A 21198-nucleotide genomic window follows, 5' to 3' on the forward strand; every position below is an offset into this window, starting at 1 on the left:
AAGTAAATGTTATCACTTCAATCAATTATAAACGGCATGTAAACATGTGCCTTCACTAATTATCACTCATTTGAGGTTTTTTTCCTGTAAATTGACATTTGTGAGTGGATAAAATTATGTAAAGTGTTTGAATGACTGGAAATTCCCATTATGAAAGTATTTGGAGTTAAGAATAATACTGCAAAAGCAGTGAGCATTGTGTGTGTGTGTGTGTGTGTGTGTGTGTGTGTGTGTGTGTGTGTGTGTGTGTTCAGCAGATGGTATAAAAAAGAAAACTCCTGCGGTGCAATAGTCTAACAATCTTCTGTGAGCAGTACCTTCCTCGTAATAAAGATCATTTTATCATTTGATCATCTCGAAGCGACACACATGCAAAATGAAAGCCTTTTGGGGCCGATAAGGAGAAGTGATGGACCCATGGTGGACGGAGCTCTGCGTCTGATCAGACTGGCATCCTGTGACTAACGTACTTGTATCCTCTTGAAGAGCGGCCGTGCGTGCGCGTCACTGCCATGCTCAGTAAATTTACTGCAAGCCGACCCGGCTTTGATCACCGTCTGAAGCCGTCACACACCATGTGCTTCCAGTGTTTTGTCTGCACTTTAACCACAGCAACAGAAGACCTTGGCCTTGAACAGCTCATCGTGACTTATTCATACAGAGCCTTTTTGAGGGCGAAAACGGTCATCTGTTACTTAATTGTTGATGGAGGCAGATTTTATCATGCAAAATAATATCCTCATCCGGATCCCCGTTAGAATTTCTCTCTTCTCTGCTTCAGTTGTGTGTAAGATGAAGTTCTGTTTTTTTGCCTGCAGCGGCACGTGATGAGTATACAGGAAAAACATGGATTTTTCTTCTTATTATTACAACAATCGTCACGTCGGTGGTGATTGACTGTCTACAGCAGTGTTTACTTCTTGTCACTGATGACTGGGACTGGACCCGGTTTGGTGACTGGACCCCGACTCACGAGCTACAATGCGTTCTAACATTTGGTGGGGCGGGAAGCGTGTTAACATGTAAAAAGCACGTGCTGTTTATTGTCCCTTTTCACAACCACTACTACAGTATTACCAAATCAAACATGGAAGTGAATTTTACAAGTTTGAATAAATATGGCACCCACAATGTATGATAACAGTGAGGTGTGCGGTGAGGTTCATGGCTGGTGAGGAACTCACACCTTTGGAGTTTTTTTGTTGGTTTTTTTTTTGCTCATTAAGAGGATAACAAAAAAATGACCAAATAATTTGCTTTGGCTAAAAAATGTTTTCAAATAGTCACGTTATTTTTTTGGTGAACTGAAAAACATTTGTGGTGTTATTTTGTATCTGTTTGTGGAGCACATGCCCCCTACCCGTCTCCAGCAAAAGTTCTGATACTTTGTTGTAAAAGTCAGATGGTGAGCTTGGATATATAGTCCTCTATTTTGGCAGTCACATTCATTCAGCAGAGCATACAAATGTATTTCATGCATTTGACTTGCTGCTGTCCAGCTGGTGCTGCTGCTGTCAAAAAAAAAAAAACAGCTAGATTTTTCCTCACTATGGAAGGACGGCAGTGACAAGCACCTTCCAGCTCGCACACGCATGAGGAGAGCACTGCAGCACCTCCTCATGTGACATTTATGTGTATTTTATTGTCCGATTAGCCATAATGATGATGTCACACTTAGATGAAAGTCATGGCGTATAATGAATGTTTCTGCAGTGAGTGCACTAAGCCGAGAGGAGACACATCAACATAAGTCATAAGTCACACTTAGACGTAAGTCCAATTCACAGCTGAAGTAAGAGAGATTTACTTCCAAAGAAAAACATTTGTGATGGTTTTCTATCCGTGCTGTGAGCATGTAGTAACAGGCACATTCATCATAACATGGAATACGTACAGTATTTTGCCATATTTTGGTCCCTTTAAGCATAACCGGAACTTCCTTCCTGGGCACATAGCAACATAGAAACAAACGGCTACACCTAGCATGAACTTTTCCAAACTCAAAAACAAAAACACAGCATCAGCAGCAGCTCCAATGTGTAGCGTCACCTTCTGGTCGTGGCCTGAGGCATTGTGAGCGTGACGCTGACGCACTGCGGGCGAGTAGCTAGCCGGTGTGGTGTGGTATCGTTTGTTAACAATAATAATAACAATGTCGCTGTAGCTCGGTTAATATGCACGTCACATTATATGTAAATGGAGGGTTGTTACTGCTTTTTGGAGTTTTTTTTTCAGAAGGCTTTATAGGCGGAGTAAGTGATTCCCATTACGTGCATTCTTAGCTGCGCCTTTTTAGCTGTTTTTATATCTTTAGAATGACATCTGTGTTCATGTGTCACATAAGGATTGTGGATGGTGGACAATTTATTTTTAAATGTGCTTTTTCGAATTGGGACAGCCTTCGCCCACCGAAATGATGTTATGCACCCTGCAAATGCGCACTTGAAGGATGCAGACCCCGAAATGGGACACCGCTACAGTTCGAGTTTTCATCTCCTTTGAAATGACTGCTGTCAGTCATCCATCTTTATTGGGTCAGGGCTTCTCCGTGTCTTGTGTATTGTGTGGCTAATCCTTCAGACTCTTGTGTCACTCTTTGGGAGACCGCCATTGAAATGCAGAAGGGAATAGCCGAGGCCTGAAAAGGTGATCCAGTAGTAACCGGTGTGCCCGGCCATGGGTGGGAACCTTACATTTCTCCATAAGAATGCAGTCATTTCCATGTGAGCCCATCTTTAAGGCGGGAGTTGATTATCAGCACAATGGACCTGCAGATGGTTGTTCCTGCCTCACACGGCTGCTGGCATTTGGGGATCACAGCAGGCTGCCCTGCTCAGAGGGAAGCCAGGGAGAGTTATGGGTCAGGGCAGGTCACCAAGTGTTGCATGTGCCCATTTCTGGATCCTTTCCTTTCATCTGCCTATCATTCAGAGTTATAACAGCTAAAGGACTCTTGAACTGACAGTTGATCACTTTAATCTTGGGGGGTTAGGGTTAAGGTTAAAATCATTGAAAGCAACTGACTCGGGCCTACCAGTCAAGTCAAATCACGAGAAGGATGCAAATGAAAGAAAGGAGTGCCAGTATTTGTGTGTACTGCAAGTAATGGCATTATGGATGGCTAATAATGGACCATATTCAACCATGAAACAGAGATCATTTATGAATTAATTTGTGAAAAAAGGCAATAGAGTGAGGGCGCGATGTTCAAACCGCAGTGGAATGAGGGATGACTGTAATCCCCCCTAATCACGGCATCATCTTCATGTTGTCACACTGAGCCGGGTCAAGTGAGTAGGGACGTTGCTCCAGGACGACAATGCTCTTCTGGGCCTGGAACTGCCGGATGCTCAGGGCTGAGAAGAACATAGCCATGACGACAAACCCCAGAGGATCCAGCAAGGATCCTTCCCAGAGTGCATGAAGGTGTGGGAAGGTGCGTTAGACTCCGGGTGGCGGGGGTTACCTTGAAGGGAAAACCTTGTCGTCTATGACACCAGTCCTGGAACGCTTCTGGCGCACTATGAACAAACTGTAAATGATTGGTTCCTGCAGATTTACAAACGTTTGAATTAATAGAAAACACCACTTTTCACTGTGTTGTTAAGTCTTTGCACTTCAGCTACTCGTAAATAGCCCTCGATGAGCGATGGCTTCCAGTTAACCCCATGCACAAGAATGTCGTTTTTAATGATCCCATTAGTCACCGGGAGCACCGGTCACCAGAGAGCTGGTTTGACAAAGATGGCATTGATCGGTTATTTTATACACGCCGCTGCTCGCCATCAGCGGAACCACTCTGTAAATGAATGAATTTAATGTATGGAGCGGGAAATGCACTATTTCACTCAAATCAGAATAGTCAGGATATCGGATGCAAGTTCAGACGAGGGTGACTCCGGGCAACCGCAGTGATTTGGGGTGATAGTCAGTCGCTCAAGACTAAGTATTGTTCAGACGGGTCCTTTTTCTCCACTTCATGGCACACTGAGAGACTCGAATGTGATCGTAGCTTCGGCGAGTGAAGGAGAGAGACACAAAGAGTGGGAGGGGTCACATGTGTCTTCCATGTCTGGTGTCATGTTAAGTGCCTCTCGGGCAAAGCCTTTATGCCGACACTTTTACCTGCTGCTCAGCGGCCTCTCACACAGCACATGCTGCTGGCTCATCAAATCAGGTGATGCACCTGATGGTGGTTGTCGTCAGTGTGCGTCGGTACTCTGAACGAGCAGTCATACCGGAATGCAGGCTGTGACTCAGACGTTCTCTAGTCATCCACCCGGATCCCTCTCAGTCAAAACACCCATCCATCCTTACTGAGTCCTTTCTGTAAACCTCCCATTCTTTGTTACCTGGTTACAGGTAATTCATCACAGGGATCAGTCGGAAAACCATTACAGTCATGCAGTTAATTGTGATGGGGTAAGGCTACCGAACATCCTTTTATGTTATTTTTTAGCCTATAATAACCGTATGGGATGTATAAGAAACAGTTTGCAGCAGTTGTCATGTGACTCTCCCAGGCTATGGCTTCCCCAAAATGGCAGCGTGTCAGGTAAACGCATGTGAAGAAGCTAAACAATTACAGGTTAACAATTTAACAATTACAGTGGAACCTTGGTTAGCGTCACTCATCCGTTCCAGAAAGAAGGCCCAGTCTTTTTTCCCCCACAAGAAATCATGCAAAATCCATTTCATCTGTTCCAGAAAGCCAAAAATGTTCAAGGAAAACTGCACTTTTTTTTTTTTTTTTAGAATTTTGCCCATCATCCACAATCCTTATGTGAGAAATGAACACACGTCTTTTTCTTTTGTGTGCGTTCAAAAGACATAAAACAGCTAAAAGGAGGCCGCTAAGAATGCACGTAACGGCATGCACCTATTCCCCCTTTAAAGCCTTCTGAAAAAACCTCCAAAAAGTGCCAACAACGCTCCATTTACATAATGGGATATGTTTGTCACAACAGCAGTGAATGTACTGTATGTTCGTTTGTTCAATTCAAAGTACATTTATGCTACTAAGCACAAAAAAGTACTGAGTTCTTTTCAAATAAGGAACACATTTATGTAGCATCCTATATCTTTGACATTCATTAACAGTATTTTTGGGGGGGAAAACCCATCAGAAATGTGTTGTGTGTGTTCCACTTGGTCTGTGGTATATTCCCCATCATGTTCCTTTAAGCAGAAATAGGTCTGGTTTGTACTGGATTAAAATAGCAGTGCTTGAATTAACGGTGTGTTCGTTGATCATTTTTTGCTTTTCATCACGGTTGTTGCGGCACGGTAACGCACGCCTTTGCAACTTATCAATCAGTCACGCGGGACTCTGCAAGCTTTTTCCGCCGAGGGCCACATACAGACAAATGAAAGGATTACTCACGTTTCTTTATTTTTTGAAAGTTTTTGAAACACGCAAAAAGAACACTCAAGAGCTGTTAAATACGTTTCAATAATAGTCATTGTTAGTGTGGTATCAAAAATTCAATAGTTCAACTTTTTCTCTTTTCAATGTGGCCCCAATCCTCCGTTATGGTTAATTTGATGGATAGAATTTTCCCCGGGAGCCAATAAAAATTGAGCTACGACCCGCAAATTGCGCCCAGGCCGCTTGTTTTCCTGGATTTGTGGATTCATGCTCAACAATTACCGATAAATCTACTTAGAATTTGTCCCTTTCAGCCTTTCTCATGTGTTTTCACTGTTTTTAGAATTTTCGTGTGTCGTTAGAAGCCCATTGATGACGTCTGAGGCAAAAGAACACGATTGACGAGATTTATTGTCATATGTACATTAAAACACAGTTGTTACACCAATCATTCAAATTCTTACAGTACAAAAGTATGACATTGCAGGATGCACAGTTAAGAGTAGAGGTGGGTGATACCACGCAGTTTGATATCAAGTCAATACAGGGCCAGCATCGCCCATCAAGGGTTTTAAGCAAACAGAAAAACAATTGCTGGCAAAAAGCTCATTAAATGAATAAAAATGTAATTATTTGTAAATAATTATGGATACAGCAGTGTAACAGTATCAGCAAAACAATAAAAACAGTTCCTTTACATACCAGTGTTTCTGCAAAATACAGTATATAATAATAATAATAATAATAATAATAATAAACATGTTCTCCGGACCTGCTGAGATCTTTCCAAGGATCTTCTTTCTTGGAGGGGAGGACACAACAACCTGACAGGAATGTCATGGTTTTATTTCTGTGTATTTATGCTCGTCCTAGAACAGGGGTGCCGAGCTACCGGTAGATGGCCAAGGTAGTTTGGGTCGATCGCGTAATCGTCACTTTGTATATGTCCTATGACGTCAGTCAGCTGACATTAAGCTCCCCTCCTGAGGCATTTCAGGCGACACACGAGATGCAACTTTCATCTTTATTATCCTGGTTAGGGATAAACCAAGTCAGCGCTAAGATGCTTGTAGCTGTAACAAAAGTTATCTGTTCACTTGTAGCGGCTAGCTACGTAGAACAAAGCGTATCGTTTGATGGCTTTGCTTGGCGCCATGAACTCTACTACAGAAATCAGTGTTTTCTACACATGCGCTTCTTAAACTATTATTTCATCATGAAATGGAAAATGTGCCCATCGGTGAAACCTTTTCAATATGTTGCCTTGACTTCGGCTGCTTTGTCTTTTGCATCATCATTTTAGATTCTTGTATATGGCTAATGTTTGATAGCAAATGCTAACTGGATGAATGCATGAACTGTGTGTCCTAATGAACGCTACGTAGCTTTTAACACCACTCAGGTTATGTTCACAACTATTGAGGAATTATGTGACTTATCTTTATTGCCATATTGAATAGAATTATGATAGCAGCTACTTTGAAAATGTGAAATACTAATCATGAATATTTACGATAGTATTCCAAAGTTTACCACTTAGACTGTATACATGTTATATGTTTTATAGAAAGAGGTAGCTCATTAAGACTTGTAACTTGCATGCTGAGAAAGTGCGTGCTCCCCTGATATCCATGTATAACCTACATAAATACATACTCATAGTCAATATACTGTATATTTCCTATATTTACTGTATAGCAGGAGGTAGATCTTTGGGACTTGGTCATTTTAAAAGTAGCTGGCAGGCTGAAAAAGTGTGAGCACCCCTGGCCTAGGAGAACCTGCTTTTAGGCGACCAATTTAGATGTAAGATGCGAAATAATAGCCTGCTTTAATCGGTGTTTGTCCAAACTTGCACATGCAGAAGTGGCTGTGGAGTACGGATGTGATAAACATCCCAGGCAGGGGGATCTCCATCCAGGAGTGGGCTCTTGATGCTTTAGTGGTGAGGTCATCAGGAAAAAGCCCACTTGAGCCGACTGGAGGAACACACACAGATATGACGTTATTGCAATTACACGTGACTCATCAGTTTCCTTACAATGAGTGAATTATTTCTTCCTCCTTTCAGTCATTTGGCTCGGTAAAATCTAATGGATGTTCGTGATCAACCAAGGAGCATGACTTTGGCAAGTGTGCCAAATCACAGTGTCTTGTGTAGTCGGGGCTGTTATGTTAGGTGTGAACTGTGTCCTCGTTGGGTAACACTAGCGGTTGCCTAAGCTAGTTGTTGTGATGGTGTCGTAACCAAGCTGTCATGTGAGCCCTTGTTCTCCAGCATCGCCCTGCTTTGGACCTCAGGGCATGTGTGTGTGTGTGTGTGTGTGTGTGTGTGTGTGTGTGTGTGTGGGTGGGTGTGTGTGTGTGCGTGTGTGTGTGTGTGTGTGTGTGTGTGTGTGTGTGTGTGTGTGTGTGTGTGTGAATACCAATAGAGGTGGCAGCCTTCAGAAGGAGCACACAGGTCAGAGGTGACCTCTGACTCATGGCCTGTGGAATTTAGGTTTTATAAAATAAACACAGGATGCCGAAGCATCAAACACGCACTTGGAGGCTCCGCAAACAGCAGCAGGAAATGGTCGTCCCTTAAAAAACGGGGAGACAGAGATAGTGCCCTGCAATAAACCTTCACAGCAGTCTTTGGGCTCCAGGAAGCTGAGACATTAAGTCTCTTATTATTGATTAACTGAGACGGTTTGCCACGCCAGGCAAAGCGCTGTTTTCTTTGTGCGGTTCTGCTGAAATGCAAGTTGCGTAACAAGAGCAAGGTGGCACATGACAAAAATGAAGCTTTTATTTCATGGCATAGGTGCAACCTGTTAGTCAGCGGTGCCAATTGTACTGCAGGAAATAGCATTTCCCTTTTTTTCATATTCTACTATATACTGTACATTCATAAATACAGTACAGTGGTGGGAAACAGTGTTTGCCCCCCTTCTGATTTCTTATGTTTTTGCATGTTTGTCCCACTTAAATGTTTCAGATCATCAAACAAATGTAAATATTAGTCAATGACAACACAACTCAACACAAAATGCCGCTTTTAAATGAAACTTTTTATTATTAAAGGAGAGAGAAAAAGAAATCTAAAGCTACATGGCCCTGTGTGAAAAAGTAACCCTAATAAGTGGTTGGGCCCCCCCTTAGCAGCAACAACAGCAATCAGCTTGCAATGAGTCTCTTCCAGCACCGTGGAGGAATTTAGCAGAATTGTTGTCATTCAGCCACATTGGAGGCTTTTCCAGCATGAAGCGCCTTTTTAAGGTCATGCCACAGCATCTCAATAGGATTCAGGTCAGGACTTGGACTAGACCACTCCAAAGTCTTCATCCATTCAGAGGTGGACTTGCTGGTGGTGGACCATGAGGGTTTGGATTTTTTTTCTCCCTTAATAATAAAAAGTTTCATTTAAAAACCGCATTTTGTGTTGAGTTGTGTTGTCACTGACTAATATTTACATTTGTTGGATAATCTGAAACATTTAAGTGGGACAAACATGCAAAACAATCAGATCAGGAAGGAAAAAAAAAACATTTTCACACCACTGTATAATATCATACATTATACAGTATATGGGGTGTGTGTGTGTGTGTGTGTGTGTGTGTGTGTGTGTGTGTGCGTGGTTGTTTTATCAATTAAACAGAGCAGTTTTGGCCAATGAAATTTGACAAAATCATCCTTTAGTTAAGTTTGACTCATTACACTAAAGCACTCTTGCGGTTCTACCTTGAACATCCCCTGAACCCCCCCCCAAAAAATGATTTCAGAAAATGATAAAAGCCATCACAAGTGCCGCTTTAATTATTCATGCAAAAAAAATAATTTAGTGAAATAAAAAAACAATTTTTGTAATGTGAATTTTGACCACGTGCCATCAAATGAAAAGGAGTGAAATCTGTTATGATTCATTTTTCAACTTGTTTATGATGCTAACGGGGAAGATGTCCAATAAGCTGGAAACTGTGCTTTGTGCTCCTTTCAGCATGACAATGACCACCGAAAATACACCCAAATCACCAACAAAATAAATAGCGTCCCCAGGAAAACTAAAAATAAACATTTTTGAGCAATGCAGCCAAATCCCAGACTTAAATCTGTGGGGGTGACAGATCTGAGGCATTTTGCATGGAAGAATGTGCAAAAATGATCAAGTCAAGATGTGCCATGCCGATAGACACATCCTGAAAAAGACAAGCTGCTGTCATTAAGTCACAGTCTGCAGCTTGTGATGCATTTTTCTATTTTCTATTTTCACCTTTACTGTACCTTCTGAAGGTTATATGCCACTTTACTGTAAAACATATATATACTGTATTATATATATTATATATATATACCGTATATTTAAGTATGTATAGTTTCTAAAAATATATACATTTAAATATATACATTTTTAAATATTCACATATTTAAATATGTGAACTGGGGTGGGTGCTGTTTTTTGGCTGTGACCCAACAAAAAGAGAATGTTGAAATAAAAAATAAATACTAAAGTTTGTCAACTAAAGTTTACAAATTAAGTGATTTTTTTTTTTTTTTTTTTTTTACTTTATTCAACCAGGTTTTTAAAAAAATGTCTTTTCCAAGAGCGACATGGGCCAAGTGGCAGCAGCACAACATAAAACCTTTAACATATTCAAGGTATTCAACACTTTCCATGCGCACACATGAAACAGTGTGTCGCACAGTTAACTCAATAAAACATTTACAACCATTTGAGAATGTAAATGCAATGTTTATTTATGCAACGCCATAGACCCATCAATCACTCAATTCCATGAGTATTTTCCTTAAAATGATGTTTAGAAATACAACAAATATAAACACACACAAATATATAATACATTTATTTTTGTATGTAACCACACGATGAACAAATAAACCATACCATATGATACCATGTGATTGTGTTGAGGTTACACCAGTTAACAAAGCATATAAAATATCAAATAAGCAATTTTCCCCCTTGTATCGTCACTCAGAGTTGAGGATTTTCCAGAAGTGCCAAGCATGACTTTAAAAGCTAAATTTGACAATGATAACAGTGCTGTTTATTATCACTTGTACACAAAGTTACAAAGAAGACAAGCTTTGAAATAGTCAGTCGTACTCACAGGTTAGTTGTGGACACTCGCAGCCGATCCCAAACGTTTGCATCCGCCAAAGAGGGCACGTTTTTACACAAAAAGACTTCAAGTGGTAACGCTGAGAAACAGCCTTGACTCCGGGGCATGAAGAACTTTGAGACTGCACGTTTTTGTGGTGTTAGCTGGTGAACACGGCCGGCCAGGCTCGTGACTCAGCATTGCTCATCGTGTCGGAGATGAGTCGCCCGCCGTTTCTGAAAAGCCTTTTTTTGCTTTGTCTGCGTTCTCTTGTTTTCTAGTCGTTATTTGGCGCAAACCCCTAAATATTCCTAAGCATTTTCAACTAGCAAGGGTGCGTGTGGAATACAGGAGCTGAACAAATGGATTGCAATTGATGTAAAAGGGATGGGGGGGTCGGACTGAATAAGCTTTGCTGCCTTTTTGGACATGCGGAACTGTGAATTGTAATAATTGTCAAATGTGATGTATTCCAATGCAGCTTGTATGCATGTTGAAATAAATGAAATCATAAGCATAACTCTTGGCCAACTTTCCACTGGCTTGGGGGGGGGGAATGAAAGGATGCTTTGATTCTTCACGTTTGTGATCCAGCGTAGGTGAAGACATGCTGAGTGCTTACATTTTTTGTCATCTTAAAATTATTATGAATGAATACATTTCCACGATTATCCAAATAATATATGGATTTTTTTTGTAACAAATTCAAATATGATAGACGATAATGTAATTAAAAAATGGCATTACAATTTGCTCATAACTGAATGATTTTTGAGTTCTGTCATGGTATTTTGCGTGGTTTATTTCTTTCAGACATGCTTAACTGTTACATGAGGGAACATCACCTGGCTCGGTTACGTTTGCACAATTCAACATGTCCGAAAAGGAGCGGGAAGAAGCAGAGCTTATTTGAATCCCGCCTAACCCCCATATTCAGTCACATTTACATGTTTAAATGTGGCACCAAAGCATCAAAAGCGACGGCCGTGACAGGTGTTAAAAAATGAATTCATCAAGAAGCAAAATGGACTTCAAATAATGCGGTGTTAAGGAAAAGGAAAAAAGGACAATTGGAACAATAAAGATAAGTCATTCATTTCTGCTGACAAATTTAATAATACAAATAATAATTGCTGAATTTGGCATCATCTATATTATTTTAAAGTTATTAGTTGAGCGTATGTCAACACTGATATTAATTCATGTTCTTCAGTTTGCAGTTTGATTGAAATTATTCTTGAATGTCGAATATTTTATTCAAATAATGCTTTATTTTATTTCCAGTGTGGCCATGCAGGTCATGTTTAGTGTTTTTTATTTTTTTTTAAATAACACCACGGAGGACTTTGGCCACTACAACCTGTTTTTTGGCACCCTCTCCTAGGTGTGTGTGGGGGGGGGGTGGTACGGAAATGACTGGGGCCGTTTCGAGAAAGTTCTCATCTGCCAAATATCATCCGTTTGTGAGTCTGTTGTCCCGGTAGGGGTCGGATGCTACCTCCTGAACACAAACCACAGTTGTACAATTGAAGAAGACGCTTTTGGATGTATTTGTTCAACGATTAATCACTGACTCCATCTTGGGGGTGGGCCGCCCAGTCGCTCTTCGGGGGAATTCTTTTTTTTTTTTCCTCTCTCTCTCTTCCTTGTCGATGTGAGGCGATTAGGAGGGCGGGTGTTTGGTAGTGTTCTGAATCTTGTAAAGGGTTTCCTAATATGGGCTGTCTTACAGGAGCACCCTCCCCCCGTGTGGACCAGCCCCCCCGCCCAGGTTCCAGCCAGTGATGACACAGCTCGGTACGACTCACTTCCCCATTAATTGGCTGAAACCAGTTCTGACAGGAACCGCCTGCGATAAATGTGAGAGTTCTGAGAAGTCATTCAGTTCTCCTCGCTGCAGCGGCAGAGGAGGCACGGCGAGGGAGTTGAACGGGTTCATCTGCGTGCGTGCGTGCGTGCGTGTGTGTGAGAGAGAGAGCGGGAGGAAGCTGAGTGTGTGAGACAGGAAAGCAGAGTGTGAGAATGCGCTGCTGCCGCCGCCGTATGAAGACCAGGCAACTTTGATTTTGTGTGCTTTTTTTGTATTATTTCATTTTATTGTTACCGTTTTGTGTGTGCGTGTGCGCGCGCGCGTGTGTGTGTGTGATCAGCGATGGGATTGCACTCTCCCAGCCATCGTAGAGGAGATAGGACAGCATGCCTCCCTTTGTGGCTGGTGAGTAACAAAGATGTGACGTGATATGCGTCCCTCGCCTTCCTTGCCGCCGCCACCTCCCCCATCTAACCTCCACCTCTCTCCTCTTCTGTCCCGTGTGTGTCAAGCAGACGTGTATCTGGGCTGGGTGCGGCACTGCAGAAAGCCTTCAAGGGAGCGCTCGGAGGCCTCCAGAGGGCCAAGCCGCACTGGAGAGGGGGTCCCAACTGTAAGTACAGGGGGGGCCTTGGACCCCTCCATCCCACCCCACAACCCCCCACCTCAACCCCCCCAGCTCACTGCCTCTATTCATTCACATGTGCGTGCCGAGGAAGGAATGTTGCCCCCTCACTTTAGCCTCTTTCACTCGCTCTCCCGCCACTTCTTTCTGGATGTGACAAAATTCGGGTTGCGTCTTCCGTGAGATGCCAAAGAAACGCTGATGTTGTACAGTACAACACCGGGCAGGGTGGGCGGAGAGGTGGTAGAGGCGGGGGGGGGTGCTCTGTATTGACTACTATAGCGTGCTGACTCATGCTCCGTCTTACCAGTTGGGAGTATAGTGAGTACGGTCCCTCCCATGTGCGTCTCACATCTTGCACTCGGTGCCCCGCCTGAACTCAGCACTCAATGTAGACCGGGGCGGGGGCAGCCACCCAAACGCCCCCCCACCACCACCCCACCTCCACCAGTGACAATCCATCAAAACCTCCCTGTCTAGAACAAAAAGAGCCAGTTGTAGCTGCAGCCCATGTCCTCCTTCAAAGCTTCTCTCCCTCCTTTTTTTTTTTTTTTTATGAAAATGTCCTTTTTTTACGGGCTTACGTGGAATGAGAAGATTGGACGGGGGGGGGACTTTAAGTTCCATAAAGACAGATTAAGGCATTTGAAGAACAATGTTCCTTTTTTCTTGTAACTGGAGCCTGCCGCAGTTACAGGAGAGCGGCGAGGCAATTTAACTCACAGGGCCGGGGTCAGCGGGGGCGCTCCGAGGGAGGACGGTGGGGGTTGCGACGTGTTTTATTACCCCTGATCTCTATCTGTCCTGCACATGGAGCTGGATTCCTAGCTGGCCCGCAGCAGAGGGGTGAGCGTGGGGTGTTAGGAGGGGTGCCCCCGCACTCACTCATCAGGCTCTGCTCCGTTCTCTCAGGAGGAGGTCTGGACGGCGGACCGGTGGAGATGTTTGTGGTCACCTCTGTCCATGGGCCCTGAGTGACAAGCAAAGGAGCATCAGTCGGGGAGGCCTCCTTGTCAACTTGTGGTTGGTGCTTCGGGGTGCGTAAGCTCGTGTGTTGCAGCCACACTGCTGGGACCAACCCCTCCTCATCTTGCTCCACTTTGTTTGGCCATTCCGCATTTATTAGTCTTCCGAGTAGTTTGATGAGCTGTGTAAGTGTTTGCACAAGCTCTCAGTCATCTGTCGGGAAGATGTTATTGCTGCAAGCTGCTCAGGTCTGCTCCTAAGTGCTTTTAGAAGTCATCTCGCTACCTTCGGAGGAGAGAACGTTAAAACGGCCGTGAATCATCCCGGGTCGGTTCCTTTGTCTGCCCTTATTGTTCTGCCTACAGGAAGAGAGCATGAGTCAGCTTACCAGGCGCACGCATGCATTGAATCAGACGGAGATGGTGTCTTTTACGTGTGGGTTTATTTTCCACGTAGACACGGACGGGTGAGTCTTTTCTTTTTTAACCCACGTTAGGCACCCCCTAATTCCCCTTTTTGCTCCAGTGTCTTTTTGCCGTGAAATGTTCTATTTTATCCCGCTCTACGCTGGACTGAGCGCAGGAGGAGGGGAGAAAAGAAAAAAAAAGCCTCCAGCGCGCAGAGAAAAGCGTCTGTGCCGTTACCTCAGCTGAACCCTCAAATGAACCCGTTGCACTGCCTTCAGTCGCAGCGCCAGGAGACGATTCACTCGGGCAGATTCAAAACAGAGAGGTACTGTTGGACGGGGCTCTCTGATCAAGCTTCCTCTCGCAACATTCCCATCTCTCCCACTTTTCCCCTGCCAGGAGGATTATTAGGCTTTGTTCTGTCCCACGTCCTCGCGGTCGTCCGTGCTGTCCTGTCACATAGCTTATCAGACTGGTGTTGGCTGTTAAGATTGTAAGGCGACAACAGTCTGTAGGCTGTCTGACATTTCGGGCTCCTTCATCTGACCAGCATCCTGTTTTGTCCTCTTTTTCTGTTCTGTCTTTGTCTCAGCTAGCATCAGTTCCCATTTCAGGGTGGGTGTGTGACCATGATACTTCCCTTTATCCCAACCGCCTGTGAAGCACAGGAGAAGATGGCTTTATTGTTGCTGACGTGCGAGGCGTTTTCAAATGTGGAACCGTGCATTCATGTGTGTGTCAATACTGGTGTGTGTATGTGTGTGTGTGTGTGTGTGTGTGTGTGTGTGCATGTGTGTGTGTGTGTGTGTGTGTGTGTGTGTGTGAGCTATCTGTGTCCTCTTGAATTTCCAGAGACTCCAGACAGTACACACCTCATTACAACACATGCTATTGTGACAGCAGCTCATTTTACTTTTGACACTTCCCTCCAAACTCTCCTCTCTTGCGTCATTGCTGCATTTTATTGGAACAACTTCATAAAACGTGTATCTTTTTCTATTGTGTAAATGCCTGACGTGTCACGTTACACCTGAGTTATTACTTCATCCTGTCTTGTTTTTGTCTCCACTTACAATAAAGAGTGCTTTAAAAAAAAAACAAAAAAGAATCAGTTCATTTTGTTTCAAGTGTTGACCGCACAGAGCCAACGTTGACCCCGAAGCCTCTCAAGAATCTCACGTGTCGGCCAAGAAAGGACGAGGAGGATCCATCACAACTCAGATAGCCACGTCTAATGTTTCACATTGGAGCGCCGATCACATTACTGATTTGCTCGCTCCACACTGACATCATCTCCATTTTAGACGGCAAGCGCCGGGAATTATAGCACTCTTGAATGTTATTACACCGCTCCCTTGCCATCAATACGATAAGATTCCCTTCATTTCATCGACATGTACAAATATCGATTTTTTTCAGTCTGCAACATAAAATAGATGTCAAGTAAAATAATTTTTAAAAAATACATCAGGGGTGTGCAAAGTGCAACCCACAGCTTTTTATTGAATGGCGCATTCTAAAGATAAAATGAACAGAAAAGTACTTCAGAGGATAACGTAAAATATTAGGAGAATAAAGTTACAAAATTAAGAGATAAACGTCATAATCTTGTGAGAAAAGTCCACATTTGACAAGAATAAAGTCATTATGAGGAAAAAACATTTTTGAAGTTGAAAATATTAAAGAAAAGGATGTTATGTGTTCTGAAGTTGTAATATGAGAAAAAACAGAACAAATGTGCAATTAGGATGAGAAAAATTGTATAGTAGCAGAATAACGTTCAAATATTTTGGGATAAAGTCACAATATTACAAGGGAAAACATTCATGAGAATAAAGCTGAAATATTCATAAAAAAGCAACTCTGAATGCAAAAATGAGCAAAAAAAAATAGTGTATTGTAAACACAAAGCTTCAGATGGAGGCTGCTTTTTCTTGAAACGTAAGAAACTAAAGTGCCCCCCCCCCGCATGCTTCCATTTTTCAATAAACGGCCCTTCACAGAAAACGTGTGGGCATTCCTGCCTTAGATCGTGTATTCCAAGGTCATGTATTTGACACCTGAGCCGACGCCTGCTCTGCCCGTGGGCACTGGTGGAAAATCTAGAGTGCAAAGTCGTTCACCAAAATGAAACTTTCACTTTCAAGTACCGCGCGTACTGCATTGAATTTGGCCTGGTTTGACTCCTGGCACACTGACCCACTCTCCCTACACGCCCTTTGCTGTCTCGCAGTGTGAGGGATGCCGGAGATGTCCCTCATGCAGCACCCTCTCGGCGTTGTGGACTGTTACACACTATTACTCCCTAAATGAATCTTTTCATTCAAAACCAAATGAAGGTCATCTGTCTTGTACGTTTGTCCCTCGGGGGGGCTGTGATGGTGATAAACTGGCACTTGCAGGCATGAAAGTGCGACTTAATCCCTGACTTTTGTGCAGGTTTATTTCAAACAAGGAGATTGTGTGTTCCGCGGTGTCTTTCAGCCCGCAGCTCGTTTTTTCTTGGCCCTCGGCATATTGTAAAAATAACATTCATTATTGTTGAGGTTTATTATTAGATATTACACGAGCTTGCTTTGTCACCTGTAACACTTCGTCCGCATCTTGACATTTTTCTGTATGCTTCTCAAACGTGCCTTATATTTGTAAATACACCCTTTTTAAAGACCCTCCCCCTCCCCCAAACATGTATTACTGCAGGGGTCTCCAACAAAAGAAAGGAGAGGTGAGCTATTTGTGTTTTATTTTCTATGACTGGCAACATTATGAGGTGTAAAGGTTTCGTAAAAGAAGTAACACTATAACCATGACACAGGGCAACTACGGGGGTTCACTAGACAGAACACTTACTACAATCACGGCCCCAACATAAAATTGGCCGCACAATGTGTAACAGGTAAGTAAACACACACACGGGGCATGTTACTTGACCTGTTACCTGTCATTTTTGTGTTGGCGCCGTGATTGTAGTTAGTGTTCTGTCTAGTGAAGCCCCCCATAATTTGTCATAATGTCTGAATTGGGCGGTTATAAACACTACTAAGAACAAATAGCAAACAAATATTGTTTCGCCCTTTAGTGAGCTAATCAAAATCAGGTACCGGTTGGAGTGGTTTCACTCAGCCAGAGTAGAACTGGCATATTAAACACCTTAAATGTGCCTTGTTCATGTTATGTAAATATCAATATTTGCTCACCTGAAGCCTTCCAGTTTATGTTTAATACGTGAACATTGTCAATATTGTATCAGGATGGCTTACCAAACTGTTAAATGACGTGTCATGCATGACACACACACTGGATTTCCATTTTGTTGCATTAAAAACATTTGTAAAAATCATCTTAGAGTGAAATGCTGCAATGAATTTCAAACAAAGGAACACGAAGGAATAACCCAATGTTGACTCTGCTGACTTTCCCACACAGCAACAGTATTTATGTATCCACTTATGTTAGACTTCCATGCAGTAAAATGCCTTTAAATATCCAAAATGGATCACGCAGATTGTCTGAAATTACCATGACGTTTGTACAATCAAATGAGGGATAATGCATTTGGGTTTTTTTAAATACATTTTATTTATAGCGCCAATAAATCATAATATTAGAAATGCTAGCATTTTTCTCCTTTTGACAACTCTGTAATATTTACATTAAAATAGTACAATAAATGATTTGGGCATATTATCTTTGCAAAGGCAGATTTTGTGTGTAGTGTATATGGTGTCATTAGACTGTGCAACTTCCTATTGACTAGTATGACAAATCTATTGCTACTGATGAAACGTTTGACCTGGTTGTGTGAGTCACGCAAATATCAGTGGTGCAAAGGAACCCGGCTGTCATGGCAGAGAGCATGCGGTTCCATTCTCAGGAAGGGCATCCGGCGTATAAAAACTAAGCCAAACCCATTCATGCGACTGACTCGCTATGGCGACCCCTGACAGGGAAGAGCTGAAAGTGAAAAATGCCAGTGGCACAAATGGTTAGCGCAACACAAAAGATGGGCCTACGCATCGTGCCTCACCTTGCTTCTTAATTTCTCCTTTCTTCTTTGTTGTTCCAGGTGTTTTTCCAGGGAACGTGCGTCATTCAGGTGTGTCCTGAACACACAGGGGACGTCGTGAAAACTTTGGTAAGATTAGGGAACACAATAAGGTATGCCTCGGAGCAGAGTGGGTGTAAAATACTCCAAATGTACCTGACGGTGTGATGACACACGCTGATGACGCACATCTTGAGTTTGACCTGTTTGACAAGAGGGCGCTTCAACCTCAGGCCTTCTGAGTCATGCTATGATGCCATTGCAGAAATAGGAGTCATCCATATGGACCGCTGCAATGCTAGGGATCCATATGGACCGCTGCAATGCTAGGAATGCGTGCTGATGGAGCTGCACACATGCAAATTAGTCACTAACGCGACAGGAATGTTTCCACAGGAGTCACTACGTGACCTATTATCGCGATTGGGCCCGCAAATTCAGGGATTTTTGGTCAAACATTTTTTTTCCTCCAAAAATAAGCCGTTTTTCATTCAACCTTTTCAAATATTTATTTAAAAAATGTTATCAAGCATTGAGATTTCGCTATTTGTTGTTTTATGGGCGTACTGTCTTGTGTTTTATATGTTGTACGCTACGTGTGTGCTGTGTCACGTAGGGTTGCCAACACCCGCATTGGGAATCAAAACTAGTCTGCAAAACCTGACGGATTCAGTTTGACAGCTTGACACATAGGCTATGCCAATCGATGCCAGCGTGTTTGATCACTCCCTTATCAAACGTATGGCCGTTGGACTTATCTCGCATTTTTGTTTACACGCTTTGCTTATCTGTCACAGGCGGCAGCTAGCTAGATCGCTAGCTCGAGTTATCCACCTCGCTTCTCGTCTTCGGACTCCAAATGTGACTTTTTACCACAGGGACCTTTTGTTTTTAAAACAAACAAGCAATAGTTCGGAGCTTGTTTTTGTCCCGCAGGAAAGCCACGAGTGGATATCACGTTCATGGGGTACTACTTACTTTTTCAAGCGTCGCTGGACCATTTTTATGATTTATTCTCTTTTCATTTAAGCAGGGCAGATTTCTATTTAATACAGATGTTTATTGCTGTTATTCTGTTATCTTGAACAATTTATTTACAGTACTCTAAAACAAGCATCCAATTAAATGGAGGTGTGTGTCAAATTGTACAAAAATTGTTTCACACAAATAAATCCCCCCCTCCAAAAAAAGACAACCCACCCAAAGGTTTATTTTGGAATAATTACGTATTTGCCAGGAGACCTCGGAATTGTCTAATGACGGTCCTGGTCAGCACCACATTAAAAAATTGAAAAATCTACCGTTAATCCATGTGATCGGTATCGGCCGATCTCACTCATGGAAGATGGGAGCATCGCTGATTTATTACTTATATATATAAAGTACACACAAAACCTTCAAATAGACGTCAAGGTAGGTTGAAGGTATGTATTTTAAAGATACAAAGTATCTTCAAGATACCTTTACAAGTGCAAACAAAATCCAAAAATAGATGGCACGAGAGCCCTGTGATTTTCGTCAGCAAAGAAAGGTAACGGTCAAACAAATTTGACGAGTGCCTGTGAGCGCAGACGTATTTTAAGGATGGAAAAAATAATTTGTTGCTGCCATCTACTGGAACGACTAAGGGATTTGTTGATGTTTTGTTTGAGTGTCTGGAATTGTATTTCGAAATATGTATTTCGGACATACTTCACGTTCCATAGGAGTAAACTGAGCAGTGTTGTTAAGATGACTCGTGTTATGCCGACTCGTGCCGTTATTGACCGAATTTAGCTGACCACTTCCGGATGACAGAGCTGGGCCGAGCAGTAGCAGAAGCCGCCACTAGAGGCCTTTCCGCCGGCTGTCGGCACGGCTGCTTGTGTTTTGGTTAGCTAATCTGGTGGGTCTGTTGGAGCGGTAATGGCTCACTCGTAAGGCTGGGGGGAGTTTATATTTGCTGTGTAAACATCGGGTCGAGCGCTGTGCAGCCATGGCGGGGGTCTTCGACATCGACTTGGACCAACCGGATGAGAATGTGTCGGATGACGATCTTGAAGATGCGGTACGTGCAGTGTGTGCTAGCATCGATGCTACTACGGCATCTGCTGGGTTCGAATAGTGTTTAGCAGCTGCGTTCAATTGCTAATCTGGAGTGGCATCCATTATCGGACAGCCCTCGCCCTGCGTTTCCCGCGAATTTCTGCATTACTTGGAAATACGCGTCGCAGTACAGCAAACCATTATTTTACACCATTTACTGAATTTAAAGTGACAGTAGACTATTTTTATGTTTTCTAATTGACCTCATAGTCAGTATTTTTCGAGTTTTGGGTTCTGTGTGTGTGTGTGTCCGGGGCTCAGACCACCGCCACAGTGCTTAATAATTTGTACACATATCGGGAGAGCCGGTTTATCAAAGGTTAGCAGCCATAATAGTAAATATAATGACTAAAAGATTGCTCGTGTGTTACGGATTACTGTCCAGCGACTGAAGCCATACTTTCCGATAAAGGAATTGTGTATATACACATGTACAGTGTATGTAGCTATGAGGCACGTGAAGTTTTACAACTTGTTTACGCATTGCAATTGCATCGCGTTATTTAACCGTGTATGCTGCATCGACAAATATTCAACCACGTCGTGTGTTGTATGGTGAAGTTACGGTCACCGTAGAAAGTTGTTCATATACAGTACGAAAATACGAACAACACACAAACACAAATGATGATCTCTATTACTAGTGACTTTCTGAGCCTTTTTTATTGACCCTATGCAATTTTGGAGCTTCCATCTTAAGTGAAAAGTCAAAACAAAGTAATACTACAAGAACAAAAGTTGTACTATGTAAACGTATGTCATTTTGAAGAAGTCATTAAGGTTACGAGAG

At 42.8% G+C, this 21198-nt stretch overlaps 1 protein-coding gene and 1 long non-coding RNA gene across 7 annotated transcripts in view; both read left to right on the plus strand.

Annotated features, from left to right (window-relative positions):
* Positions 1 to 15154, plus strand: part of LOC129168614 (uncharacterized) — a 71998-nt gene extending 56844 nt beyond the window's left edge. For 2 of the 3 annotated variants that reach the window (XR_008566303.1, XR_008566302.1), the window contains 2 exons: positions 12203 to 12685; positions 12796 to 15154. This is a non-coding gene — a long non-coding RNA (uncharacterized LOC129168614). The remainder of the gene's footprint in view (positions 1 to 12202; positions 12686 to 12795) is intronic. The other variant, XR_008566304.1, reaches the window with a different exon arrangement.
* Positions 15155 to 19638: 4484 nt separating this feature from the next.
* Positions 19639 to 21198, plus strand: part of rps6kb1a (ribosomal protein S6 kinase b, polypeptide 1a) — a 28814-nt gene continuing 27254 nt past the window's right edge. For 3 of the 4 annotated variants that reach the window (XM_054754043.1, XM_054754041.1, XM_054754042.1), the window contains exon 1: positions 19639 to 20370. Coding sequence is in view for 2 of the 4 variants with exons in the window: in XM_054754041.1 (XP_054610016.1) it covers positions 20299 to 20370 (72 nt within the window). In the remaining 2 variants the exon portion in view is untranslated. The remainder of the gene's footprint in view (positions 20371 to 21198) is intronic. The other variant, XM_054754044.1, reaches the window with a different exon arrangement.

This window comes from Dunckerocampus dactyliophorus, chromosome 16 (genome assembly GCF_027744805.1).
Source record: "Dunckerocampus dactyliophorus isolate RoL2022-P2 chromosome 16, RoL_Ddac_1.1, whole genome shotgun sequence".
In the NCBI taxonomy this organism is placed as follows: domain Eukaryota; kingdom Metazoa; phylum Chordata; class Actinopteri; order Syngnathiformes; family Syngnathidae; genus Dunckerocampus; species Dunckerocampus dactyliophorus.